Source organism: Manis pentadactyla, chromosome 12, assembly GCF_030020395.1.
Source record: "Manis pentadactyla isolate mManPen7 chromosome 12, mManPen7.hap1, whole genome shotgun sequence".
Lineage (NCBI taxonomy): Eukaryota > Metazoa > Chordata > Mammalia > Pholidota > Manidae > Manis > Manis pentadactyla.
The window spans coordinates 59964337-59990230 of NC_080030.1; the positions used below are offsets into that span (position 1 = coordinate 59964337).

The window sequence follows — 25894 nt, forward strand, 5'->3', positions numbered from 1 at the left end:
TGGCATCCTCATCCTGGACTTTCAGCTTTCAGGACAGTGAGAAATAAATATCTGTGGTTTAAGTCAGCCAGTCTATGGTAATTTGGTATCGCAGCCCTAACTACGACAAGGCGGGACCTGTCCATCTGTATTTTTTAAGTTCCACAAATAATTCTAATATGTAACAAGAGTTAAGAACCACTGCTAAAGATTACGGGAGTTTTCACTTATTGTGTGGTAGTGAAGTAAGGAATGGAGTGGAAAAAGGTGAAAGGAGGATGGAGACCTATTAAAATGCTAACATTTAAGCGAGAGATGTCTAAACTAAGGGTCTAAACTAAGACGGTGGTAATGGAATGGAAAGGATATCTCAATATAAAATCAATAGGACTTGAATGATGGAGGGGAGGAGAGAGCCCTGTGCTATGTGACAAGTTTTCATCTATATTTCAAACTTGAGTAACTGGATGATGGTGGAACCATCATCCAGAATAAAAAACAAATATGAGAACAGCTTTCTGAAGGAGATGTCCAACAGGTTTCCTCAATAGAGCTCAGTGGGATGAAAAAACAGATTCTGATAAAGCTAGGATTTCTTCTCACTACTTTTACATTCACATTCCATAGAGGTAAACACCCAACGGGAGTCAGCCTGGACAACAGCTCAGTAATATAGCCTCTTGAGGAGAGGGCTCACCAGTTTTATTTGGAAGCCCAGTTTTCTACGTTCCTCAGTGAGCCACCTTGCCTACTGTGATAGTCAGTGATAAATCAAGTTACTTGCATCCTTACAGATAGGAAACCTTTGTTTTTATGTGGCTATATAGTGGAGGAACTGGCAAACCATAACCTCGGTGACACGGGGTTGGGAGAAGACCAAGTCACTGGAGGTTTTGCCCCATGAAACACATACAACCAGCACTCTGGGCCAGATTTGAGAAGTGAATTTTCCACCTCCATGCCTCCAAAAAAAGATCCTCTGAAGATATGTGCTCTTCTCTGTAAAGTTAGGATCCAAAAGTCTAGTAGTATGAAACTTAATTTTTAAAAACCTGCCTCAGGTCAATCCTGAACCACCAGATTTTGGTACTTCTGAACTACGAAATAGCAGTACTGAATGTATAATGCTAGCAAGTAGAAATGTTGCAGGTAACAGCCAGAAGTCTGTGGACCTTGGTGTGTCTGTCAATGACAAGAGGAACTGAGAGGGGGTAGGAAATAAAAGATGTATTTATTTTATGCTGCTTTTCTTGATTAGTCAGGTTCCCCAACGCTCCTGGGTCCTTGAATCTCACACTGGCTGTCAAGGACAGCAAGGATTTAAGAGGCGTCTGTCTGTGCCAGAGCACAGTGCCTGTTGCCATCCACATCTCTACCTCCTCTTGGCTCGTGTGTTCACACATGCATTCCAGAAACTAAATTCCTTTGGAAGTCTCCTAGATTAAGTGGCAGATGTGAAAGCCCAGATCTGTAAAACCTAAATTAAAAGTAAGCATCAAAATTCTGAGAACGTTGAGCAAATATTTTCTGAATTAGTGGTGGGTACCATCAGCTGCAGTGGCAGAATGCCATTTCCTTCAGAGGGCACGCATGTCTTGCAATGACGTGGCTCACTCTTTTCAGAGGTGGCTTCTCACCTTGCTCATCGGCACGTATCTCTTTATTAAGCCTTTGGAAACTTCTTGTTTTCTTCACTTTGGAAAGTCTTGCCTACTTAAAGTAAAGCAGGTGATTCCCAGAGTACTGGCATAATAACACAGAAGGAACATTTCTGTTTAACTTGTTGGGTAATGTTTGGTCCTTATTTTAAAGATGTATATTATAATGTCCTTTTCTTTCCTTGGATAAGATGACAGCAAGTTCTTTAAATAGAAGTCTAAGCCTCCTCTAGCTTCTGTCCTCTTCTTGTATGTTCCGAAAACACTTAAACTTTTACATGTTGCATGGTTACATACCATTTAGTTTCAGAGTTGATAACATAAAACTGAGTGTCCTAATCTTTGTCATTCTGCAAGCTTGGGTGTGGAGAAGAAGGAAATGAAAATGGGATCTCAGAATAGAGGGGCTCGTGGGACACAGTCCTTCAGTTCAGCCCCTGAGAGCACGGGGTTGCCACTGCTTTCTCTTCCCATGGTGGGAGTGTCACCAGAGGTGGAACTTCTGATGTGGAGACCAATGCCTGCAGCCAGAATGGCTGTTCTTCATGGCAAAGTGCTCCACTGTCCCTTGCTCTGTTTCCTTGAGGATCAGAAGGCAAGATTGTTGTTCAAGACTAGAAAACTAGTCACAGTCCCTCAAGGTAGCAGACTATCTTCCAGCAGGTGCCCTTGGAGAATCGTGCCATTTGTGCCTTAAAGTTTAGGAGAGCAAAGACGATTCATGAACTATGACTTAAGTCAACCAGGTTGCAGTTGAGTGTGACAGGAACTCTGCCCTTGGTTCTGTAAAGAAGCCACTTGGGCAGCAGAAGCCTGGTGAGCTACTGAGAAAACTCCTTTTGGAGATTGTTTGATCATTTTGTAATTTGGGGTGGTGTTTGATCACAGTCTAATTCTTATATCACCTTTGTGTCTGCAGAGGTCTCCACTCCAATCCCCAGATCTGTCTCTTTAGCATTTGGGTCCCACTGGTTTTCATATCTCAGGTTTAAGGAGCTAGTGATGTGGCACTTCCTTTCACTGGCTGGACGCCTCGATAGTTGATGGTTCCTTTGTCATGTGTGGGCTGTTTTTAATATAACTGAACTCTCCATTTTGAAAGATGTCAATTTTATGTATGAAAACACAAGTTTATGGAACTACTCTATTTATCTGTCATAAAATGTTACATTTAATGTTTTTGTTTCTCTCAAATGTCCCTACACCTTTTTACAACATTTTTATTTTAAAAATTTCCACTCAACAAAGACAGGAAAATCAAGACAGGTAAGGAGCCAGGATTTAGTTGAGTAGCCGCAGGGCCAGCATTGAACCAGGCCGTGTGGGGAATTCAGACAAGGAAGACTGTCTGAGAGCCAGGAGTGTGGTGTTGGAGGGGATCCACCTGAGGAGAGGGCTCAAGGTAAGCCTAGAAAAATGAGAGAGACTTAGGGCCTTCTGGGTGAGATAAACCCGGGCTGACACACAGTGTGTTCTGCAAATTTCGAAGGCTCATATCTGCGCTGGCTCTGAAAATTCACATTGGTGAGTAGCTAATAATAAGACAGCACACAAAATCAGACCGTGCAATTATCCTCACTATTAAGCATCAGGAATTCAAATTTGGTAGGTTAAGATGTTACAAACCATGGATCTTTTCTCATAGAATCAGAAAATCCTATTATCCACTTTATTTGTGGATATGAATAAAAGGAAAATGAGAAAATTCCCTTGCATGTGAGAGTCAATGAATTTGGAAGCAACAGTTTTGAATGCCTAAAATTCCTTTGATTCATAAAGAAACACTGAAGCTTTCTGATCTGGAGGTTCAAGAGATCATGATCTCCCTAAAGCAAGATTTTCTGTTTTCATGGGGATGAAATAACTGCCAACCCTCAACAGCTCTAAATGGGATTATTTTTTTGAGAGGGCATCTCTCCTATTTATTGATCAAATGGTTGTTTACAACAATAAAATTCTGAATAGGGGACTCAATGCACAATCATTAATCAACCCCAAGCCTAACTCTCAACAGTCTCCAATCTTCTGAAGCATAATGAACAAGTTCTTACATGGTGAATAAGTTCTTACATAGTGAATAAGTTCTTACATGGTGAACAGCGCAAGGGCAGTCATATCACAGAAACTTTCAGTCTATAGTTCCAGGTTTTTTCTTCCAAACATGTATTTTTACATTCAAATATGTTAACAAATCAGTTATTTTCCTCTTTTCAGAGAGTCCTAGGAACCCATAGGGCTGATAATTAAAGGGTGAGCTTAGCTTAGAGATACCCATAGAAACAGGAAGCAGAAACTCTATTCTTAGAGAAACCAGATACTGAAGATGCTATTGGTCAAAGAGGTAAACATAACTCACTGTCCTTGATGGCCTGCCTGCCATGTTCAATTCAATGCAAGGATCTGATTGCTAGAGAGAGGAGAATCCTAAATCACCCATGTCACTCCATGTATGGGTTACATTGTTAGGAAACAGGAAGTTTGTTATGCTTATAACATTAGAAAAAGGGTGAAGTTTACCTGATGGAACACAAAAGCCTCAACATCTTGTATGGTCAGATATTGAATGTGGAGATTTAGCTCTCCCATACACTTGGTCTGGAAACTATGGGACTTTAGATTTGAAGTTCAGTTTCCACATTGGCTCCTGTCTAATCTCAGCCATCTTTTGGCATCTGAAAAAGCATTTGAAAATCATTAACAGAGTGGGAGTAGTCTCTAGAAATGCCAAATTCTTGGATATTTGGATTGCAAGTGGCTCATACATGATGTACAGGTATCAGATCTTGCAAGCCCAGAGAGAGCTCAGCTTTTCTATAGATTCCAGTCATAGAAGCAAAGACAGACAACCAGGAATGGTTCCTCAAAATAAACTGCTTCAAAAGGCAACAGTTGAAGTGACAGTCCAGGTTCATCAAATCAGGGCAAATTTACTATGTGATCAGGACAAATGTAGGAGGCCAGCAACAGCCAGCTCTCCATGGGATATGCTTCTCTTCCAGTTCTGTTTGGTCTTTATATGGTCTAGTTTTTCTTTCCCTGGAGACAGTTTTCTTATGGACAGATTTCTTGTGGTTCCCTCCTGGACATCCATTTTATCATCATGACAGGGCTACCCAGTCCTAGAAAGAACTTCTCTCTAGGAATTGGTGAGGCTGGCAAGCTACAGAGAGATTTTACCTTTGAATATCATTGTTGACAGCTTTCTTAACCTGTCCAGACCCCAGATAGCCAACTCTGAGTTGGTATAATTTGCTGTGGTCATTCAATCAGACCACGAGCCACAAGCCCAAAACTTGAGCTGCTTCTTTCTCTTGGACATGGTTCCTGTGTCAAGCAAGATCGGCATAGTATCTGGAACCCTGGTCTAGAGTCAGGAGTGGCCTGGGAAGCCATTGGCCAGCTCTACCTGGCCCCTCAATTGACTGATGTGGTAAAGTCAGTGTTTATGTAAAATTGGGTACAGGGTCAAGGAGGAGAAGTTTTCATGGCTATCTAGGGTAATAAAATATGAAAACAGAATTAGATAAGCTCTTACCCCATTGTTTTTCAATCTCTTCTTATCTTTCAGATTGGATTACAGTTGATCCTTGAACCACATGGGTTTGAACTGCATGGTTTCACTTATACACAGATTTTTTTTCAGTAAATATTTTGGAGGTTTACAGCAAGGAAAAAAACATTTTGTGTTCTCTATCTTACTGGAGTATGTTTTTAATTTCTGATGAGTCCCTTTTCTTGAGTAAAACTAGATTTGACTTGTATTCGTTATCAGAGCTTGTATTATATGCACTTCCAGAATACCTTAAGTTGTTTTAGTGTAAAGAAAAGGAAAATTTAATGCCTCTGATTTTGCCTAATGGGTCTCTGAGGAGCAAGATGGAATCTCTGGTTTGGTAGAGCCTGTATGTGTCTAGCATAGTCTAGGCATTTGACAGAAATAATACCATGCTATATAGTCTATAGCCTGGATATTGAAGACAAGAGACATATAGAAAAAAGTAAAAACCAAGACGGTTAAAATTGTACCAAGTCCTATTTTATAACATCAGAATATGGAAGTTATCGATGGAATACTAAATAAGAGATGGCAACCTCAAAAGCTTGAAAGGGGTCATGGAGCTAATTTAGCCACTTGAAACTCCTGGGGAGAAAAAGAGAAAAATGTTTAAAATGTTGTACTGAAACCAAACTTAACACCTGTGCAGTTATAGTGCCTTTTAAAAACCCTGAAAAGGCACAAAACAGCTACCAAACTTGCTATTACTTTACACCCTTGGTCTGAGTAGATAAGAAACAACTTAGGAGAGAAACAAGATAATAGACTAGGAAAAGAAATAGGGTTTGTAGAAGAGTAATTGTCATGTAATAGATCCCCAGTAAATATCGGTTGAATGAGTAAATGAAATGAAAGAGAAACTTACTGGAAAATAGTTTGGGCTGAAACACAGATTTGTCAGAAATTACCTGTTGCTCTATTGAATCAAGTGTTAAATGATCAATATGCTTATTTTAGCCAGGACATGACTGATACAGTGACTGTGAAATGGAGAGGGGCGGAGTAGACAGTTCATCATGAAAAGAGAGGAAAGTGGTTTCGTTTTTCTTGATTCCCCATTATAGCTCATGATTGACCTCTTGATTTCATTACACCTCATGCATTTCTTACATAATTCTTATAAAATATAACCTAAGAATCTGAAGGAAGCTTGGAGTTTCAAAATGTATCTGAATTTTGTTTGGACTACTACAAATTCCATGGTTGTGCCTGAGAATTAACCTACTTAGGCTAATGGAGGAATTTAGGGAATCTTTTTCTTCTTTGCACAACGGCAAATCTATTCTTTGTCTTCTTGGTTCACCTCTATTGCTTTACTTCCAGTCAATCCTATTAAAGTAAAATAGATTGAAAGCTACCTATTGCCTCTGGTAACTTGCTTGGAAATTTTACCAGATTCTGTTTTTTTGCATTCTTAATGATCAGTCAGTCACTTACTTCAAGGTTTTAAAGTCGTTCTGATATTTAACTTTATAAACAGCTTTATTGATGTTTACATAACACAACATTTATGTACATAAAATTTACATAACATAAAATTTGCCATTTAAAGTATATAACTCAGTTAATTTTAGCACATTTATACAGGTGTGTGACCATTGTCACAATCCCTATCAGAACGTTTCCATCACCCAGAAATTCCCTTGTGCCCTTTTGCTGTCAGTCTCCACTCCCATCCCCAGCCCCAGGCAATGGCTGATCAGCTTCCTGGAGCTTTTATGGAAACTTCATCTGGTTGGAAATAGAATATCTGATAGTTATTTTTAATTCAACAACGAAGTTTGCCTTGTTAAGATAACCAAAGCCCAACTCAGTTAAGTGGATTTTGGATTTCTCTATAAACAGCAGCAGAATTTCCTATAAATAGCAACAGAATATATTAATTAGAAGACTTTCCTTAATCTGGTGCTAAGATTTGATCGTATGCCTCATTTACTTTGCTGAAGTGCAATTTATTCTCTTCTAGTTAGAGATCTTGTTCAGGTTTGAGCTATGCATTACATATCACCTCTTCCAGACAGAAGAATTGATATTCTTTCCAACTTTAGACCTTATTCTATATTCTTTATTATTATGGCATTTTCCCCCCCCAGAACAAGTATTTAAGTGTGTGCAGAGGGAAAGAAAACAGATGCCTAATAAGCCCTCAAATATTTGCAGATAGATGAAAGGCTGGAAGATGGATCAATAACTTCCATATATTTAGGTCTTGGGAAAGTGGTTTGTGTTATAAGTTCTGAAGATGTAGAAAATAAGTTGCATATATTTGAAATAGAATTTCACTCTGTGTGTGCTTTTATTTAACAGAAGGAATGCAAAACATGTTCGAGCAAGGAATAAAACATTACAGTGGATTACGTCCTATGTTTTACCAGAGTTTCCCTATGATGTCAAATGCATGTTAGCAGAACAGAAGTGTCCAGATCACAGCATGAGGATAAGGATCATTGAGTTTCTCCAGGCTGACATGACTAAGTATCTGGAAGGCTCCCTGTGAGTAATAACACATTTGCTGCTTTGGGAGAGGGTTTTCAAAGTAGAGTAGAATTCATATGGAACCAATTCTCTTCAGATTTTGGGTGACATATTGCCCAATATTTGAATGTCTACGTTGTTATAGAGAAAGATTTGAAGAAAAGTGAGTGAAATTTGGACTCAGCCTCTAGGAAGGAATGCAGGCTTCTTGAAATGAACAAAATCCTCCTTGTTGCACTGAACAGGTATCCCACCACCCAACAGTATAACGATGTGGTCAACGCCCTGCTGCAGGCCCACCCTTTCCTGGATGAGGACGGCTGTGGCTTTGTAAGTGACCATGTGGCCCCATTCCGACAATCTCAACCCATCTTAACATAATAGCCTTGTGTTATTCAGTGATATTATGCCTCATACTCCTTTCTTCAGTCTCTTTCTATTTCTCCTTCTCTGTCAAGTTTCCTGACTCTCTGTCTCTGTCTCTGTTTCTGTTCCTTTGACTTTTTTTCTGTCAGTCCTGTTTCTTTCTAAGCTTTGGTCACTCTCTCCCATGCTGCTCTTTTTGGTGACTTCTCTGTCTTACTGTCTGTTGGTCTTCTTTTAAAAAAAATATATACTTTATATTTTTAGAAGAGTTTCAGAATCACAGCAAACTTGAGAGGAAGGTACAGACATTTCCCATTTACCCCCTTGTCCCCACACATGCTCAACTTCCCCACCATCAACATCCCTGCCCCAGTGATACATTTGTTACAACTGATGAACCTACACGGACACGTCACTCAAAGCCCATAGTTGGTCTTAGAAGTTTCACTGTTGGTGGTGTGCATTCTAAGAGTGTAGACAAATCTATAATGACACATACCCATCATTATAGTATCATAGTACATATATTTTTCCACAGCCTAAAATTCCTCTGGGCTTCCCCTATTCACCCCTCCCTGACCCTCTTCCTTTGTCTTTGTCTCTCTGTGTCATCGTGTTTCTGTGTCCCCCTCAAAGCTGTTTGGAAGTTCATATGGTAAGATGAGTCTCTAGGAAGGATCTTTAAGAGATATGCGACCTAGAAAGAGAAAGATAACTACATCTGTACTCATCACCACAGTGTTTCTCGCCTGCCGATTAGACCCAGGGAAGAAGCTGTCTGGTGTGAGGCCTTGACCTTCAGCCTCATCTGGCCCTCCCATATCTCTGCTGTGCTGATAACAGATCCTTCAAGCTGTTCTAGGGTAGCAGTTCTCAACTCTGGCTACACAGCAGGATCCCCAGAGATTCTGATTTAATTGATTTGAAGAAGGTACCCTGATATTTTTTAAAGGTCCCCAGATGATTCTAATGTGCAGCCAGGGTTAAGAAGTACTACTCTAGAGGTAATACAAGCTTTGCTGTCTGGACCTGTGTGGCTCTTGGCTTTAGGAACCTGGGATCTCCATGGCCCGACAACGTGAATATACTGAACCCTACAGAACTCTATCCTGAAATATAGTTAAGGTGATAAAAGAAAAATTGAGTATGTTGAAAAATGGGAACTATGTGATTTGAGGAATAATTATGGGGACCTATAGCAGTGTGTAGGTAAAAATGTACTTTTATTACTTATATTTCTATATGCCATATACATGTGTATTGGTAATACTGTCTAAATGAGATAGATGTTTTTTTGTACCTTATCATCACAGACATCTGTGAGAAAATATTTTTTGCTGTGCTTTCTTGAAGATAGAGAATTTAAGCAATTTGTTTCGATTTGAATAACAAAGGGTAAATGCCAATATCAGTGAATATAAAAATGTTAAAGACCTTGTTTTCTTTCTCTTTCTTCTTGTCTGTATTTTCAAGAAAAAGTTTATTAAGTATGGATAGAATCAGAATTTTCTGAGTGGAAAAGGGCCTTAAGTATTCTCTCTTACCGCCCAGACTCAGGTAAGCTATTATATTCCAAGTCTGGAACTAGTGACTATTAAAGTCCAGACTGGAATTTAAGGATCTCAGCTTCTAGTATGAATCTTTCTTAAAAAACGCTGCTTATATAAAATCACACTGCACAATAAACCCAACTTGTTCTTTTGAAAAAAAAAAAAAGAACTATACTAAAAGAAAACACAAAACACAAAACAAACCAACCTAGGGTCCCAACATTGATAATCACGCTGATATGGATGGCAAAACGGATTCTAAGAATTCCTTTTACACTGAAGATAGAATGCCTGCCAACTATTAAGTGTTTCTATGTATAGAGCTAGTTGTGTTTTTAAAGAATAAATTAAATTAGCTGTTTGTATAAGTAATGCATTCATGGAGTTTAAAATTCACAAGCTACACAAGGACATAATGGCAAGGCCTCCCTCCCACCTCTGTCCTCCAGCCACCAAATTTTCCTCCCCAGAAGAAACTAATGTTATTAAAGATTCCTTCCAGAGAATATTTGCATATATGCAAAAACGTATCTATACAATTATATTTAGCCTTTAGTTTCATGGTTCTCAAAGTGAGAGGGAAAGAAAGTAATGAATAATGTTTACTTTGATCTTGTGTGCATTTTAGCACATCTGTTCCCCAGGGGCATTCACTAAAGATGTTACTGATAAAGAGATCTGCAAAATGGCTTGGCCCCTTGTGGCCCTTATTTATGCACTCAGAGCAGAAGGGGAATCTCTGGTGCATGGTAGATGTTTACTCAAATTCTCCCTATAAACATGTTGAGCTCGTGTTTCTAATGTTACATTGGAAGATTTAAAACATTTCTGAGAACATCAATGTGTGGGGCAGGAGGTAGTGGGGAGACAGAGCACACATCCGAATAAACGTTTGGTCATTTTTAAGGCTAATTTTATTCTCGACTTTTTACTTTGAAACTGTTCAAATCTGCACTGAAATTGAACAAATGCTACAATTAACCCAGATACCATTTACTTAGAGTAAGGTCTCCCCGTCTCGGCAGTGTTTACGTGATAGGCTGGACAGTTCTCTGTGGTGGAGCCGGCCTCCGCACTGTAGAACAGTTAGCGACTCCCCCTGGGTGTGAGCAGCCCCACCGCCCCACCCAACCACCCACCCAAACTATTGTAACAACCAACCGCGTCTCCAGACAGCGCCAAATGCATCCTGGAAAGGAGGAGACATCCCAACAAGTAAGAATCAGATCTAGATCTAGATTCACTAGGTATTCACGTTTTGCCATATTTCTTTTTCCTCTGTTTGTATTTGTTTGTTTTGGCCAACTATTTGAGGAAACCCAAGCTGTTCATGCCATTCCTGACCACCTCAGCCTGTGTCCTTAAGGATAAGGACCCTCTCCTGTATTTTTATAGCTAAGAAAACCAGCAATCATTGCATAATCTCATCCACAGTCCACACCCCCATTTCTCCAATTACTTGAAAAATGTTTTTGAAATGGCGTTATTGCTATAAATCGAATCCAGGATTATTCAATGCCTCTGATTATTATGTCTCTTAAATTTCTTTTTATCTAGGACACTCTCCCTGACCTTTTTTGTTTTCCCTGATATCTACTTTGTGGCCAAGTTTAATCCAGTTGCTCTGTAAAATGGTCTATATCCTGGGTTTAACTGAATATTTCCTAAGGATTATATTTGGTTTTAATGTTGGGCAAAGACCTCTAGTGATGCCATGGACCGTTTTATGCATCCGATCAGGGGCCTGTTACCAGGCTGATTTTTAATTCAAAATGAGGAGAACTATATCCTTGTATATGTTTCTACACCCCCAAGCTAGAAAAGTATACAAAAGGTGGATAGTTATTCAAAGACACAAATATTTTCTAATGAGACTTTGACATAAACAGCTCACAGTGCCAGGCATGTGGCAGATGCTCAGTGAATACTTGCTGATTGAGTATTCATGTGGACCATTGTATTTGAGTTGTCTTTCTTCTGTTGCTATTAGAGAGTTAATAAGGAGAGAAGGGAGAGGCTGGGAAGAAAAAATTAGCAGTTTTAAAATATCCTAGTAGTTGATTGCTATTTTACCTCCCACCAGGTCAGCAAGTTTAGAAAAATATCAGAACTGTAGGAAACATGAGGAAAATGAGGGAAAAAATGTATTTGCATTAGTTTATATTACAGGGCTAAGAAAAATATAAGCCATCTATCATTTCTGTGCTGTTGTAAAACAGTGGCAGCCGAGAGTCTAGACCCATAGGCTTGTGGGAGGTGATGAAGCATCTCTGACTCATACATACCCAGGAGCTGTATCTGGGCCAAAGCCATCTGCCAACGTCAACCCACAGAATCCTCACCAGGTCTATCAAAAGTTTTATGAACAGCACTTTAGTTTACAAATACCTTCTATGAGTAGCTAGTCATTTGAGTCTCTCCAAATCCAGCATATTTGACAAGCTTGATCTAATTGTTCCATGTTATAGTTGAAGAAACTAAAGCTGAGAGGTTACCTGTTGAACGTTGCTTGGCTAATATACACTAGAGCTAGCCCTAGATCCTGGGTCGCCCCACCTTAGGTCCCAGAGCTTTTTGCAGGACAGGGAATAATCTTTTTGAGACTTAACCCAGAGCACAAGGAATGGCAAAATCTAAGTGCCAGACCTGGAACTGGGGCATCCCCACTTCCTCATGAGGAAATTGAGCTTAGAGAACTTGCCCAAAGTCACCCATCAACTTACCACCCTGTCTAGTGACTGAGACTAGAAGGCAAACATTGGCCTGTCTGGTTGCAAAAGGTCATTTCCTCCCTACACCCAGTCTTGGGCCTATTCAAGCACATGGCATTGGGAGGAGATTAGGGGCTGAGAAGCAGCCTCAAGGCTCAAACTTGAAGAAGTGTAGGGCCACTCCTCGCCCAGTGAGTTATTTACCAAGTAAAGCCAAGACTCAGTCTTGCTTCATCTACTCTGTTGCCTCAACACCTGGGTCACCCTACCTCACAGAGGGCTGACACAAGGCATCCAATATTTATAGTTTCCAAGGTGCATTGAGCACTGGGCTGGACTTGGTGAGAAAAGAAAACCTGAGCTTGTCTTCAAGTGCTTATAGCCTAGTGAGAGGATAGGAAAGAAGGAAAGAAAGGATGGAAGAAATGAAGAGGGAAAGAATGAAAAGACCAGAACAGAAAAGGCACAGAAACAGAAAAACCTTCTCACAGATGAAGGTAAACTACCATCATGGTAAGTGGTGACAGGGAAAGGTGAGAGCTGATCACCATGGGAAATGGGCTGTTGGGGAGACCAGCAGGCCTTCTGTGAGGGGGTGACGGCTGAGCTGAGAGCTGGAGGCGGGGCAAGGAAGGGTTCCCTAGATACCAGCAGGGGCAGGGAGGAGAGGGAGGCAGGCTGGCTTGTTGAGAAAGCCCAGCTGTGTCCCTCAATTGTTGCTTGTGTCTCTGATCTCCCAAACATTCCAAGTGCAGGACAGATTCTTCCCGAGCTCAAATCTGCCCGTCTACTCTCTCCACTCAACTCCGCCTGAGAGGACTCCTAGCCTGGCTCTGCAGCCATATTATCTAGTAAGCTTTTTAAAAATACAGACACCTGGGCTTCACTCAGCCCTACTGAATCAGGACCTCTAGCATCTGGACAGCTGTGCAGCAGCACCTAGGGACCTGTAGAACACACATATTCTCATTCCTACCCTGTCACCGGTTGAATCAGAGACTCTGCAGAACCACAGGGACACAGGCCCAGCAACCTGCACTTTAACAAGTCCTCCAGGAACTGTGATTCAGACTAAATTTTGAGAGCCATCTGACTGCAACTTCTGTCCACCCACCTGCCATTCCCCAGTGCCACTCTATGCCCCCTCATAGAGTTCCCTGACCTTAAGACCTCAGCTTAGAAGCACCTCCTACAGGAAAGCTTCTGTGAGCCCCTAACACAGTGTAAGATTCTGCTGTCATACACTTTTCACTCCTTACTGAAATTACTTGTCCTTCTGCTGACTGAAAGCTAGGTCTGCTCATGCCCATCTCCCTCCAAGGGGTGGAACCTGATCTTTGCGTTCGATACAATAGGTGCTTCAAAAATATTGCAGAGTGGTTGCTAATAGTATTCACCAAAGTGAATTTTAAGGGGTGACAAAAACATTTTTTAAGAAAATGCATTAGTCCACAGATGCATAAGCCAGTATCAGTTCTTTGCTAGAACCCAGCAAAAAAGTAGAGTGTGTTTTGGAAATATCAGAGTATGTGGAAAATATCCAATTTTTAGAGTTAGAAAATCTAAATTCGAAAGCCATTGTATTACTCAATAGTTATGTGATGTTAGGAAAATATTTTTATTTCTCGGTTTCCTTGGTTATAATTTAGAGATTATAATTTTCATAGCAATCTCACAACATTGCTGTGAGAATAAATGGAAGGGTAGAGCTATGATTTTTATTACTGTGATGTGAAAATAATTTCGAGCCCAAGAGTGATAGACAAATAAAGATTTTATGGTTTACACAGGAATAGTCTAACGTCCTTAAAGGTTAACTGTCTTGTTTGGTTATTTTACACAGTTTTTATGGAAACGTGCCCTCAAAGATCGCTTTAAATATGTTCGACGACCCATAGAAGATGATGAGCAAGTGATGAGAAATAAGTGCAAGTTCGGACACCGAAGAGGCCAGACAAAGAAATCTCTTGCTGATATAAGATTTGATGAGATTAAAATTGTCCAGATAAAAGTAAGATTGAGTCTTTAAATTTGCTGTTATTTTATCAATTGATAGATTAAGTAATACCATTTAAAATCATTAAAACAGAATCAGATAACCTTTCAAAACTGTGAGGTGGGGAAAATCTGTTTTTCCTGGCCAATAGTGTGAATGATGTTATTCCCAATAGAGGCCTTTCAAAACCAGTTTGAGCTGAGTATGCTCAACTGATCATCCCATGTTTATTCTTTCACAGCCTTCAGAAAACCTGGACAAACCCTATGTTCTGGATCTCTGAATAGTTTCTCTTCTTCTCGTTATAAAATATATCTTATGTTCTTGATGTTCTTATTGCTGTGGAAAGTTTTCAATACTCGTATTATAGATGTTAGGCAGCCTCAATCTCAAATTTTAGGGAGGAAGGTAATCCACTTGCATGAACACAAAGCTCCATCCTGCCCTTTGCATAGAAGGTGTCCCACGCTAACCCAGAGGTGGCCTGGGGGAACTTCTGGCCGAGGGCTCCAGGCAGCACCTGGAGAGCATTGCCTCAGCTGTGGGTTTGCTGTGCATGTGTCCATGTGAGTCCTAATTATCTGAGATCCAATACATAATCCTTAACTACCTCAGAGCCCCTAAATATTGTCAGAAACAAAAATGTTCCCTGCTGATAAAGTCAATAGGAAGGGTGTCCAAACTATCAAGTATAGAAGAAACTAAATCTCACATCCCTCAATTCTGTTTCCACCTCAGTCCCACATGACTATGTAAATCCTAACTCTTCACCACAAACACATTTGTGTCAGTAAATGTGCTTGGTGTAAATACTCTGTTTTCTTTTTCAGCTGGTATATTTATTTGATATTAACAGAGCAATCTCTTTGGTCATCTCAATTTTATGAATACTATTGATTAGTGCCAGAGCACAGAAATATTTTTTAATCTGTTCTGTGAAACATTCATCCCAGCATCATAAAGAAAAATTTTAGATGAATGTGTGTATTTTAAATATCTAATACTTTTCAATGAGAATTTCAAATCAGAGGCTAGTTAATATAATTCTGTGTCTTCCCTTTGACAAAAAGACAAAGACTGATGAACGGTAATACTTTAGTGGAGTAACTTTTTAGAAACTTTGCAATACACCAATTACAAACTAAAATCATTATGGCATCCTGCTTATTTTAAAATATCTTTTATGTTCTTAAAATAAAAAGTCACTTTGTAAAGGAATATAATTATGCACAAGTTGGTTTTCTCAAAACACTGATTTTCAGTACTAAAACTGGAGTTCATCTATAAATAGTTAAAATTTGCAAATTCAGTTTCCTTTTTTTTCCTATGATGCATGTCCCACTAAAATTCACTGGAATGGATGAATAGTAAAATTGAAAAATTAGTAATTGTCCCCAGCACGAGAAGTTGAGGGTAAGTCCGTGGGGTTGGAAATCACACAGGCTAAAGGGCAGCTCCTCGCTGTTGACTCATCCTCATTGAATCAATTTGTATGCTCCCCTTCCTCTTCCTTCTCAAACCACCTGAGTTCTTCATGTAACTACACGCTTCCCGACCCCTCCCTTCTAGGCCCCCAGGTATGCCTGAATCCTAAGATGAATCCTACTAAGGCCCATGCATGGGCTTTTACTACAAAATGAACAGAAAATTAAATGTACCAGGGCCCAAAATGAGTTTAATTGCAATAGATTTTAGTTTTGACCTTCCTGCCAGCTGGGGCAAAGAGATTATAAAGCAGTCATTGTTCACATCTGAAGAGACAACATTTTTCCTGGCAAACAAATCTGATTGGTAAGGACTTTTCTCCTCCATACAAATGGAACTATAAATTGCTGATTCTTTTAAAGACTGTAGCTTCCTGGTTTACGTCCTAGTGTTCTGTAAAGCCAAAATCTGGGAAGGACAGGGTAAAATTTATACTAGAATATTACAGAAAAAAATGTGTTTCTGCATTTTATACCCTTAATAATGATTAACCAAAAGGAAAAACACTAGGAAGAGTGGAGACAAATCCATTAACTATATTACTGATTTCATGGAATTTTATACTTCAGATAAACTGCCTTAATTTTTCAGATCTCCATGTTGAACTTCTGAGAGCTCCTTTTTAATATCTTAAAGATTTCTGAAAATTAAAGATACTTGGATTAAGATACACTTGGTAACTCTGCATCTCTTAAGATTTCTTGACTGGGCACAATATTTCCATAATATAAAAAAGAGTTATTTCTTGTGCTGCAGACAGTGATGGAAAAATGCTAAATGCATGCAAGAAGCCCAGAGTCAGGCTGCTTCGCCAAAAACAGGGAGGTGGGTCTGGCTGACCTGGAGGAAGACTGGGGAAGGAGTAGAGGAGGGAAGAGCTTTTCATTTGCCTTGTTTTATTTCTGTTGTTTTTCTTTTTGTGGTTGGGAAGAATTAACCAAAGAATTGAAGATAAATGTCTCAGCGAAGGAAGGTAGATTTCTTAGTCCTGCTACATGGGCTTCCGCTGACAACCCTGGCAGATACAGAATTTGCCTGGGTCTGAGTATAGGCCACCGATCTTTTGCCCCTAACCCTCCTCCTACCCCAATCTCCAGGCCAGTTTATGCTGCTTAATCTATGCTACAAAACCCAAAGCATCAGCAAGCATCAAAGCATTCCCCTGTGAATCTTAAACATACCTGGGTTCCTCACCTTCCACTGCCAACAAGACTTGTCACCATGTTATACTTGTCAGAATCCAGACCATGTTTCCAGACCAATTCTGAAAAATACTGGGTATTCTGCCCTGCTAAAAAAACCTTTTCTAACCTCAGGACCTCATGTCACTGCTGTTTGTATGGTCATGCAGCCAAGGGTAGCAGCTGGGCTATGTTTCTTACACATCTGGCTTTGATTTTAGGTCCAAGCCTTTTGTAGGCATGTGAATTGACATATCTGCTCCCTTTACCTTACTGTCTTTTAACTATACTTCCTCTTGTATTTATAAGCAAAGATATAATTCAATTCTTAAAACAGTAGACTTCACTGAATAATTTCACAAGTTACTGACAATTATTGTCTTATTTAAATGATGAAGACACTGGTTTAAAAAGCTTACAGAAATTGTACGAACTGCCTAGCAGCGTAGTGGAATTATACTACTTTGTATTGTAGTATTTTTTGTAAAAAAAAAACCCCACAAAAACCTAAGGTATTAATTAAGAGTGAATCAAACTCCTCACTTCATGGCACATTGTTGTCCTTGTTTAATGCTAGGCCTTTCTCTAGTTCTATTCACTTCTTTCTGCCCTTCTGCCCCTCTTAGTCCTTGGCAACCCTTCTAATGTGTATCTTTTTGTGTGTGAGCTTTCCAAAATGTGTGCTCGCATTTTGGGTTCACATATACTTGACTTAATGTAAGTGGTATTCTATACCTCATTCTTATTTCACTGTTTTCACTAATAATATTTAAGACTCATTCATGTTATTATGCATATTTCTAGCCCATGATTGTAACAATTATTAAGTACTCCTTGCCGCAGTCCCCATTCCTCCCCGCCATGAATTGCACTGCAGAGAACACCATCAGACATCCCTGATTATGGTCTTACCTGTGTGTTATCTCTGTGAGCTGTACATCCAGGAGCAGAACTGATGGGGCAGAGAACATGCATGTACTAAATTTGACCAATTACTGTCCAGAAAGACTTTGTTAGTCTCGTTCCCACAGTAGCACATATCCCCGTGTCCTTGCCAACCCTGGCATTATCCAGCCTTCTAATATTCACCAAGTCTAATAGGCATAGAGTGTAATCTCATTCTTGTTGTGATTTGCATTTCTCTGGATAATGAATGAGTCTGAGCATCTTTTCATGTATGTGTTAGTCTTTTGAGTTTCTTCTTTTAGAAAATAACCTCTTTAGGTCCAGGGCCCATTTCTTGATGAGTTGGCATCTTTTTCTTGTTAATTTATAGGAGGTGGTCCTCCCCATGCCCTAAGTCAAAAAGGTACTCTTCTACTCTTTCTTCTTCTATTATGTCCATAGTTTGCACTTTCATGTTTAGATCTTTAAGTCACCTGGAGTCCATCTTTGTATTTGCTATTAAGTAGGGATCCCCATATAGTGAGTCACTTTCTCAACATCAGCTACTAAACAATCCATCATTTCCATATTGGTTCATAGTGCCACTTTTATTGTATATTAAGTTCCCAAGTAGACTGTAAGTTCTCTCTCTCATTCCTTCAGTCTATCCATCCATTCTTTATGCCATTACCACAATACATTTGATTACTTAATGTTTCCTGCTTAGTATCACTTACTGCCTCATACTCCTTTCCCAGAATAAGGGGAAGGACAGGGGGGCCTCTGCTCAGGAACCAGCCCCTGGGACTCCTCTGTAGCATCTGCCAGGACAGGAGCACCAAGTAAGCTCTGTCTTGTGTGGAGGGCTTGCTGTGACAGGGTGGATGCCCTGATGGAAGGATCCGGCTCCCGTCATCCTGGGGAATACGTGGGGATGGCATTTGGTCTTCATGGGGCACTGGACCTGGATCCTTACACTGTCACAACCTGATGCTTATCTTTTCTCAGGAATCTCTTTATTCAGAGGATTCCTTCTTGGTTCTCCCTGGCCTTTTGCCCAATGCACCATTTGAAACATCAGAACGTAAACATACTTTTTACATTTACTGCTTGTACGGTATATCTTTTCCCGTCTTTTTATCTTCAACTTATTTGTGTCTCTGAATCTAATGTGTATCTCTACTAGACAGTATATATATAGCTAGATCATTTTCTGAGCCCATTTTGTCAATTACTTATTGTAGTTACTGATAAGGTAGAATTGATGTCTGCTCTTTGCTGTTTCCTATATGTCATCTCTTTCTTGTTTTTTATTCCTTAATTGCTGCCTTATTTTGTATTAAGTAGATATTTTCTAGGATGCTAGTTTAATTTCCCTTATTGTTTCTTCTGATATATATATATATATATGTATATATATATATACTATATACATGCATATATATATACGCACACATTATATATACACACACACACACATTTTTAGTTATTTCCATAGTGGTTGCCCTAAGGATTACAACTAGTATCCTAATTCATAATATAGTTTGGATTTACTAATTTAATTATAATAGCATTCAAAACCTTTGCCCTTATATAACTCTGTACCTCTTCCCTTTTGTGCTGTTTCAATACATAAATCACATTTTATATATTGTGTGCCCATCAATAAAGATTTATAATCATTACTTCATGCAATTGTCTTTAAAATAAGAAGGGAGAAAGAAAGAGTTTCAAACACAAAGTACATTTATACCGTCTTTTATGTTTACCTATCAAATGACCTTTACCGGTGTTCTTATTTTTTCATGGGGATTTGAGTTACATTCTAAGGCACTTCCATTTCCCCTTGAAGGACTGCCTTTTGTATTAACTGAGAATGTATCGTGTATCTCCCTATTTGAAGAATGTTTTGCTGAAAATATAATCCACTTAGGAAATTGCATTCTGCTGTGAGAACTTCTGGGTGTTCTAGTATCTCAGGCTGTAGCTAATAAAAATCCTCTGTAAAACTGGCTAAAGCTATAAGGAGAGCTAGACTCTCACATAACAAGAAACCCAGAGGTAGATGAGTGTGGATGGCACGGCTGCTCACCCATTTAATCAGTTCACCTTCTCCAGACAATCAGCAGAATTGTACTTCTCCACTCACTCCCTGGAGGTTGGGTATGGCCGTGAGACTGACTTTGGCCAATGAAATGAGAGCAGAAGTGACATGTGCATTGGTGATCCAGTGTGCAGTGTCCCATCCCCCCTTTCCTTTGTGGTGATGCCTGACAACCTTCTAGCTGATGGAGCCAGGTGCTTGAGTTAGTACGATGAGGGGGTAGGCCCTTAGATGGATGTGTCACATGAGTGATAAATAAGCTTCTGGTGCTTTAAGGTCTAGGGTTTGTGAGGCACAACATAATAATGCTGCCCCTTCTGAGTAATGCCAGGGGCTGCAGGCATAGTGTGTGAGGCTGTGGTTCCACATCCAAGTGATTCTTCTCTATTGGTGCTGCCTTCATTAAGTGACAGAGACATTTTTGAGGATCTAGCTGATCCTTCCATCCTCCCCAGGGATTTCACTGTATCCTGTATTATATCTAGGTTGGGGAGGACCATGAAAGGCATTGTTATATATCATAATACAAAATGCTTAAAATATAAGGAAACATTATTTTGCTTTATGTAAAAATATGTAATTTTCATTTTTTCAGTTAATCCATTTGGAGATTCTTTCTAGCTCCTCAATACTAGGAGTAAATACTAATATAATGTTCTGGTTAATTTATGTGACCTTCATTTTAAGGATGTTTTTCAAAGTCTGAAAGATGGAATAAATAAAACTAGTATTTTTCCCCATCTTGATGGGAAATGTCCTATCAAACATGCTGGGGATGGGGGTAAAAAAAAACCCAAACATATGCTGGAAATGTGGTGGTACTCTCTCTAGAAAGGTTAACATACTTTATTTTAACCTATATGATGTCTAGGACAGTGATGCAGGGATTTAATAAATCTTTGCAAGGTGTCCTTGTATCCCAAAGTCCTCCAAACATTTGCTAAATAAATAAATAAATAAAGTGCCTGCCTGGTGCTAAATTACTAACACTGTACTTAAAATTTACTCCTCTCTTAAAATTTTTCTTTTTCTACTTATTGGGTAAATATGTAACCTATAACTTCGGAAGTCATGAAGTAGTTTTGTTTCTTAGCTTTCTTTGGCTTAGAAAGAAAATGGAATTGAAAGTTAGGCAAACCCCGCTTAGACAGTCAAATGCTGAGACTGTCTCCTAGGTTCCTTTGGATGTCTTTTATGGCATTTACTGTTTGTTCCTAGCTGCACCTGACACATAATGACTTATTGTATAAACACTAATCATTTTTATAGTCTTTTCCACAGATGTTCCTCTCAGGGTGCAAAACTGAACAAGACAGCAAAAGTTGAAGAAAAATGTTGACAGTTTATTGCATTCTGGATATAATGCAATTACTGCCATCAGCAGGTGGCAAATTTACTACTACTGTGAAGTTTTACATGTCAGCTGTGCACTTGAAGACATGGGGCAAAGTCGTAGTTTCGCTGCTGACTGAGCCCCATGAAGAACGCTAAGCAAAGAGTCTGTTAAGTTGCATAAGCAAGCATCATTTCCAAAGTCAATTTGATGACAATAGAACTGAAAACAGGAATGATTGGAATTGCTTATGAAGGAAAGAAAGCCTAGCATCTATGCAGCACAGTCCAGGAGAAATACAAACCACACACGTGATTTAAAATTTTCTAGTCGTCACATTTAAAAAAGTCACCTGTTAACATGTATATGTGTGTGTGTATATATATACACACACAGACAAGATTCGATGTATGCATGTATGATTTCTTAGATGGTGCAAAAATAGTATGTTATCAATGACTGCCTTTTACTCAGTCAAATGTCACTGGGATTCATCCAGGCTAAGTTCTGCTGTGTAGTTCGTTCATTTTCATATTGGCTTAAAACTCTATTGTAACAGCAAAAGACAGTTTATTTGGCAATTCTCTTATTGACAGACGCTTGTTTCCAGTTTTTGATATTAGGAACTACACAGCCTTGATCATTCTTGTATGTCTTGGTGTGTATGTGCAGGCTGTTTTCAAGCACATAGATACTTAGGAGTGGAGTTGCTGGCACACTGGGTATTCAAATAAGTTGTTTTATCAGACCAATTTTATAACCACCAATTATTTTCCTAGGTGGTTGTAGCATTTAAACTGGCTGAACAGAGCTTGTTATTATCAGACCTCTCTCTGCCACACACCCCAAGTAAAATAACATTTAGATAAGATACCAAGATAACCCCCTCTTATCCCAAGAAAACAATAGATTGGAAGAAGAATGGTACCTTATTTAGTCTTAATTTTCATTTTAATTATTTATAGGGTTTATCATCTGTTCATGTTTATGAAATATTCAAGTTTGCTGTAAAATGCCCAATCATATCTTTTGCTTATTTTTCTATGAAACTTTTTTTTTTTTTTGTAAAAATCTTTTATATATTGTGTATTCTACTCCTTTACCTGCTGTCTTCTCCCGATTTGTACCTTGCCTTTTAAATTTTTTATGGTGTCTTTTGGTAAAAGGTTTGTAATTTTAATGCAGCTAGATTTATTAATAATTTCTATTATGATTAGTGCTTTTAGGAACTCCTGTCTTGAAATAATAAGTATTCTTATATTTTTAAAAAGTTTATTTCTGCCTTTAACATTTAAGTTCTTAAGCCATGTCAAATTAATTTTTGCATAAACGGGTATGGTATAGAGCAATTTTCTTCTTTTTTTTTCCCCTCATAGGGATAAAATAATTTCCTATACCTTTTATAAAGTAGTCCTTCTCTTTCCCAGGGATATGTGATGTCATCCCCTCTTTCCTCTTCTTTCCATAGCTCTGTGTCTAGAAGCTATGCTGTGCTACACTATTAAAATTATCTATTCCTACATGACTACCAACTTCCCTTATTTTTACATAGTTATTAAAATGTCTCAATACTTTTCCATCGCTACCTAATTGTTTTTTGAGGCATGCCTTGGTTTTTCTTAGGCCTATTAATCTTTCATAAGAATTTTAGAATCAGCTTGTCAAGTTCTTCAGAAAAACATTTGATTTTTGATTGATTTTTAGATTTTGGCAAAAATATTATTGGATCTATAGCTCTGTTTTGAGACAGATGACTACCCAATGATACTCAGTTTTTCTAACAGTGAACATTGTAGATCTATTATTTAGGTCTTGTTAATACTTTCCAGTGATTTTGTAATTTTCTCAATAATGGTCTTGCACATCTTTATTAGTTTTATTTTTAGGTATTTTATAGTTTTTGTTACAATCGTAAGTTACATTTTCTGTTTATTAGTAAACAATGATTTTACATTCATTGCTCTGAAAATCTCTCTTTAATTCTAATAAATTATTTGTACATCATTTTGAGTTTTCTCTTAAACAATCATATCACTTATGAATGGTGAAAATTTTGTTTCTTTCTTTCCAATTTTTATACCTCTTGTATTTTCTTTCTTATCTTGCTATTCTGGCTAGGATTTCTAGCACAAACTGAGTAAGAGTATAATAGAACATCCTTGTTTTATTTCTGATTTTAAGGAGAATTCTTTTGAAAGTTCATCATTAAAAATGTTAGCTCTGGGTTTTTGGTAGGTGGCTTTATAAATTTTAAAAGTTTACCTTTGTCTTTTAAGAAAAATTTTTTTATTTAATCTTAAATGGATGTTTAATTTTATAAAATGCTTTTTTCTGTATTATTTGAGACCATTATTTTTTCCCACTTTAACTGGTGAATGCAGTATATGATATTTACACATATTTAGATAATCCAGGTGAATTACAAAACTGCTAATAAGCTACATTTCTCAAAACCTATTTCTTTTTGGTCCAAATCTTTCCGTTACAGTGGCCCCAGAATTCCGGTTTCAGTATGAAAGTATGTGAAGTGTAATGGCAAACCGTACTTCCCTTGGTTTCTCTAGTTCCCCTATTGATGTCAACCATTGCTGCATTTCTAGGATAAACTCCTTAGGTGTTCCTTGTTCCTAAATGTTCAACTTTGTTCGTGAATGAGATTGACTTGTCCTTTTCTTCCTATTATATTGTTCTTTCAGGTTTGGGGATTCACAGAATGGACTGGAGTTCTTCATAGAATTCCTTTTTTCTGATTCCTTAATTTGCATACATTTGAAACACTGTTTCAAAAGTTTGGTGAAAATACCAAGTCTTGGTATTTTCTTTGTGGGAAGATTTTTATTTTCTAATTAAATATATGCAATTTCTTTTTACTCTGTTTGATAAATTATATTTTTCTAAGGAATTGTTCACTTGGTCTACGTCTTGCTAGTCACCCTATCTATGTTCATAGAAAGTCGTTCTACCTGAAGATTTCTAACATGCTTCTAAAAGTAGTTATAAAGAAGAATTTTAGGATCTTTACCATCTTTTTTATCTTTTACAGGTAACATCTGTTCACATTCTGGTCAGCACGACAGTCTGTGAACTAGTTACAGCTCACCTGAGGGTCCTCTCAATGAATTTTTCTAGAAAGATTTTTTTTTCTTGTCTCTTCAATGCTGATTGTCTTAGATTTTTAATAAGAATATGTGGGAGTATTTCTTAGCCATCCCACCCCAATAAGGTAACCAATGTACAAGAAATAAAATTGACAGTTTATTGATTTAGCACCACAAAATACCTACTGTTATCATTTTGAGTCATCTGAAAAGGAAAAATATAATAGCAGTAACAAAACCTTCATTTCAAACCTCTTTTGTCCCTCTTCTTAATATTTTGTCTTGTAAAATTTGAGTAGAAATACAAACATCCCTGTTAAGTGTGAACCTTCTGGGGAATCTAGATTTCCAGGTGGATGGGTGTGTAGAAAATGGAGTAACTCTTAGATATGTCAAGAGAACAGATTATAATTCCATAGTAAGTAATTAACTATTTGATTTGTTTGTAACATTAAAGACTGTCCATTTGGTAACAATATTCAAGGCCAAGCATAATCACACATGATAATGCTTACCTTCTGAGTGCATTCTTAAGAGTGTGCATTAACAGCCCATAATTCATGGATGAAGTGTCGCACTGTCACTTGAGACATGGAACATGTTGACATTTTGAAAATATTTTGCAGGAAGAAACTGTTTGTTTAGATTCTGAAGTAGACAATGATATTAACTGGTTACAGCAAGAATATGTGAAAAGAGAAAAGGACTGGAGAGAAATTGATAGGAGGATGAGCCAGACACTGGAAATAAGAAGAAAGCTGATTGGCAGCAGAACACCTCTGAAGGACATTCTTAAAATGTTTCCTTTCTTGAAGTGCCCTTACCAGGTATCTTTATTCACTTGGGATACTCTTTGATTGTAGTGTCCAAATTGATTATTTTTTCTCTTTCCTCTTGGAGTGCTAACAGACTGTGTAGAAAGATGGTGGGTGTGAATCTCAGTAAGGTGTGCAAGGTTCTGGGAGGTACTTCCAGGACAATTGGGTAAGACTTTCTGAAAGCATATTCTGATAATATGCACTGGCTGCCAGCAAATTAAAGAGTCTTCTGCCTTTAGACATATTGTAGAGGCTGGGGGACCACTACTTTAGGGGTGTTTTGGCAGTGTGACACAAATTTTCCCTTTGATTGCATTTAGATAGTCAGAATAGCTTATTAAGGAACTGTTAGAGATATATTAACAGATATATGTATGCAACATAACCCAAAATCTATTTCCTTTATAATTCCAAATCATTTCATAAAGAGGTCTTAAAATATATAAAGTTTAATGGGTCAGTCTAAAATCCTTCCATGTAACTTATTTAAAAAGGCCATTAAAGGGTGCTATTTTTAGTGGAATTCTAGCTGTAGTATATAATGAATTACTCATCAAAATTTTTACCTGAGAACACATTTCATGGACTAATTCTGTGGGCATCATTAACTACATTGAAAATGAAAAGTTTTATGTTTTTCTTCTTCCCCAGAACACTGAAATAAGAATTTGCCTGCATGTTTAATTTGATAATAATATC

At 38.2% G+C, this 25894-nt stretch overlaps 1 protein-coding gene across 1 annotated transcript in view; it reads left to right on the plus strand.

The window, feature by feature from the left end:
• The window catches only part of SAMD3 (sterile alpha motif domain containing 3), a 41864-nt gene that overhangs the window by 10065 nt on the left and 5905 nt on the right, over positions 1 to 25894 (plus strand). Inside the window, exons 5-8 of the mRNA XM_036903813.2 lie at positions 7501 to 7686; positions 7914 to 7998; positions 14139 to 14306; positions 25004 to 25204. Of these exons, the coding sequence (XP_036759708.1) occupies positions 7501 to 7686; positions 7914 to 7998; positions 14139 to 14306; positions 25004 to 25204 (640 nt within the window). The remainder of the gene's footprint in view (positions 1 to 7500; positions 7687 to 7913; positions 7999 to 14138; positions 14307 to 25003; positions 25205 to 25894) is intronic.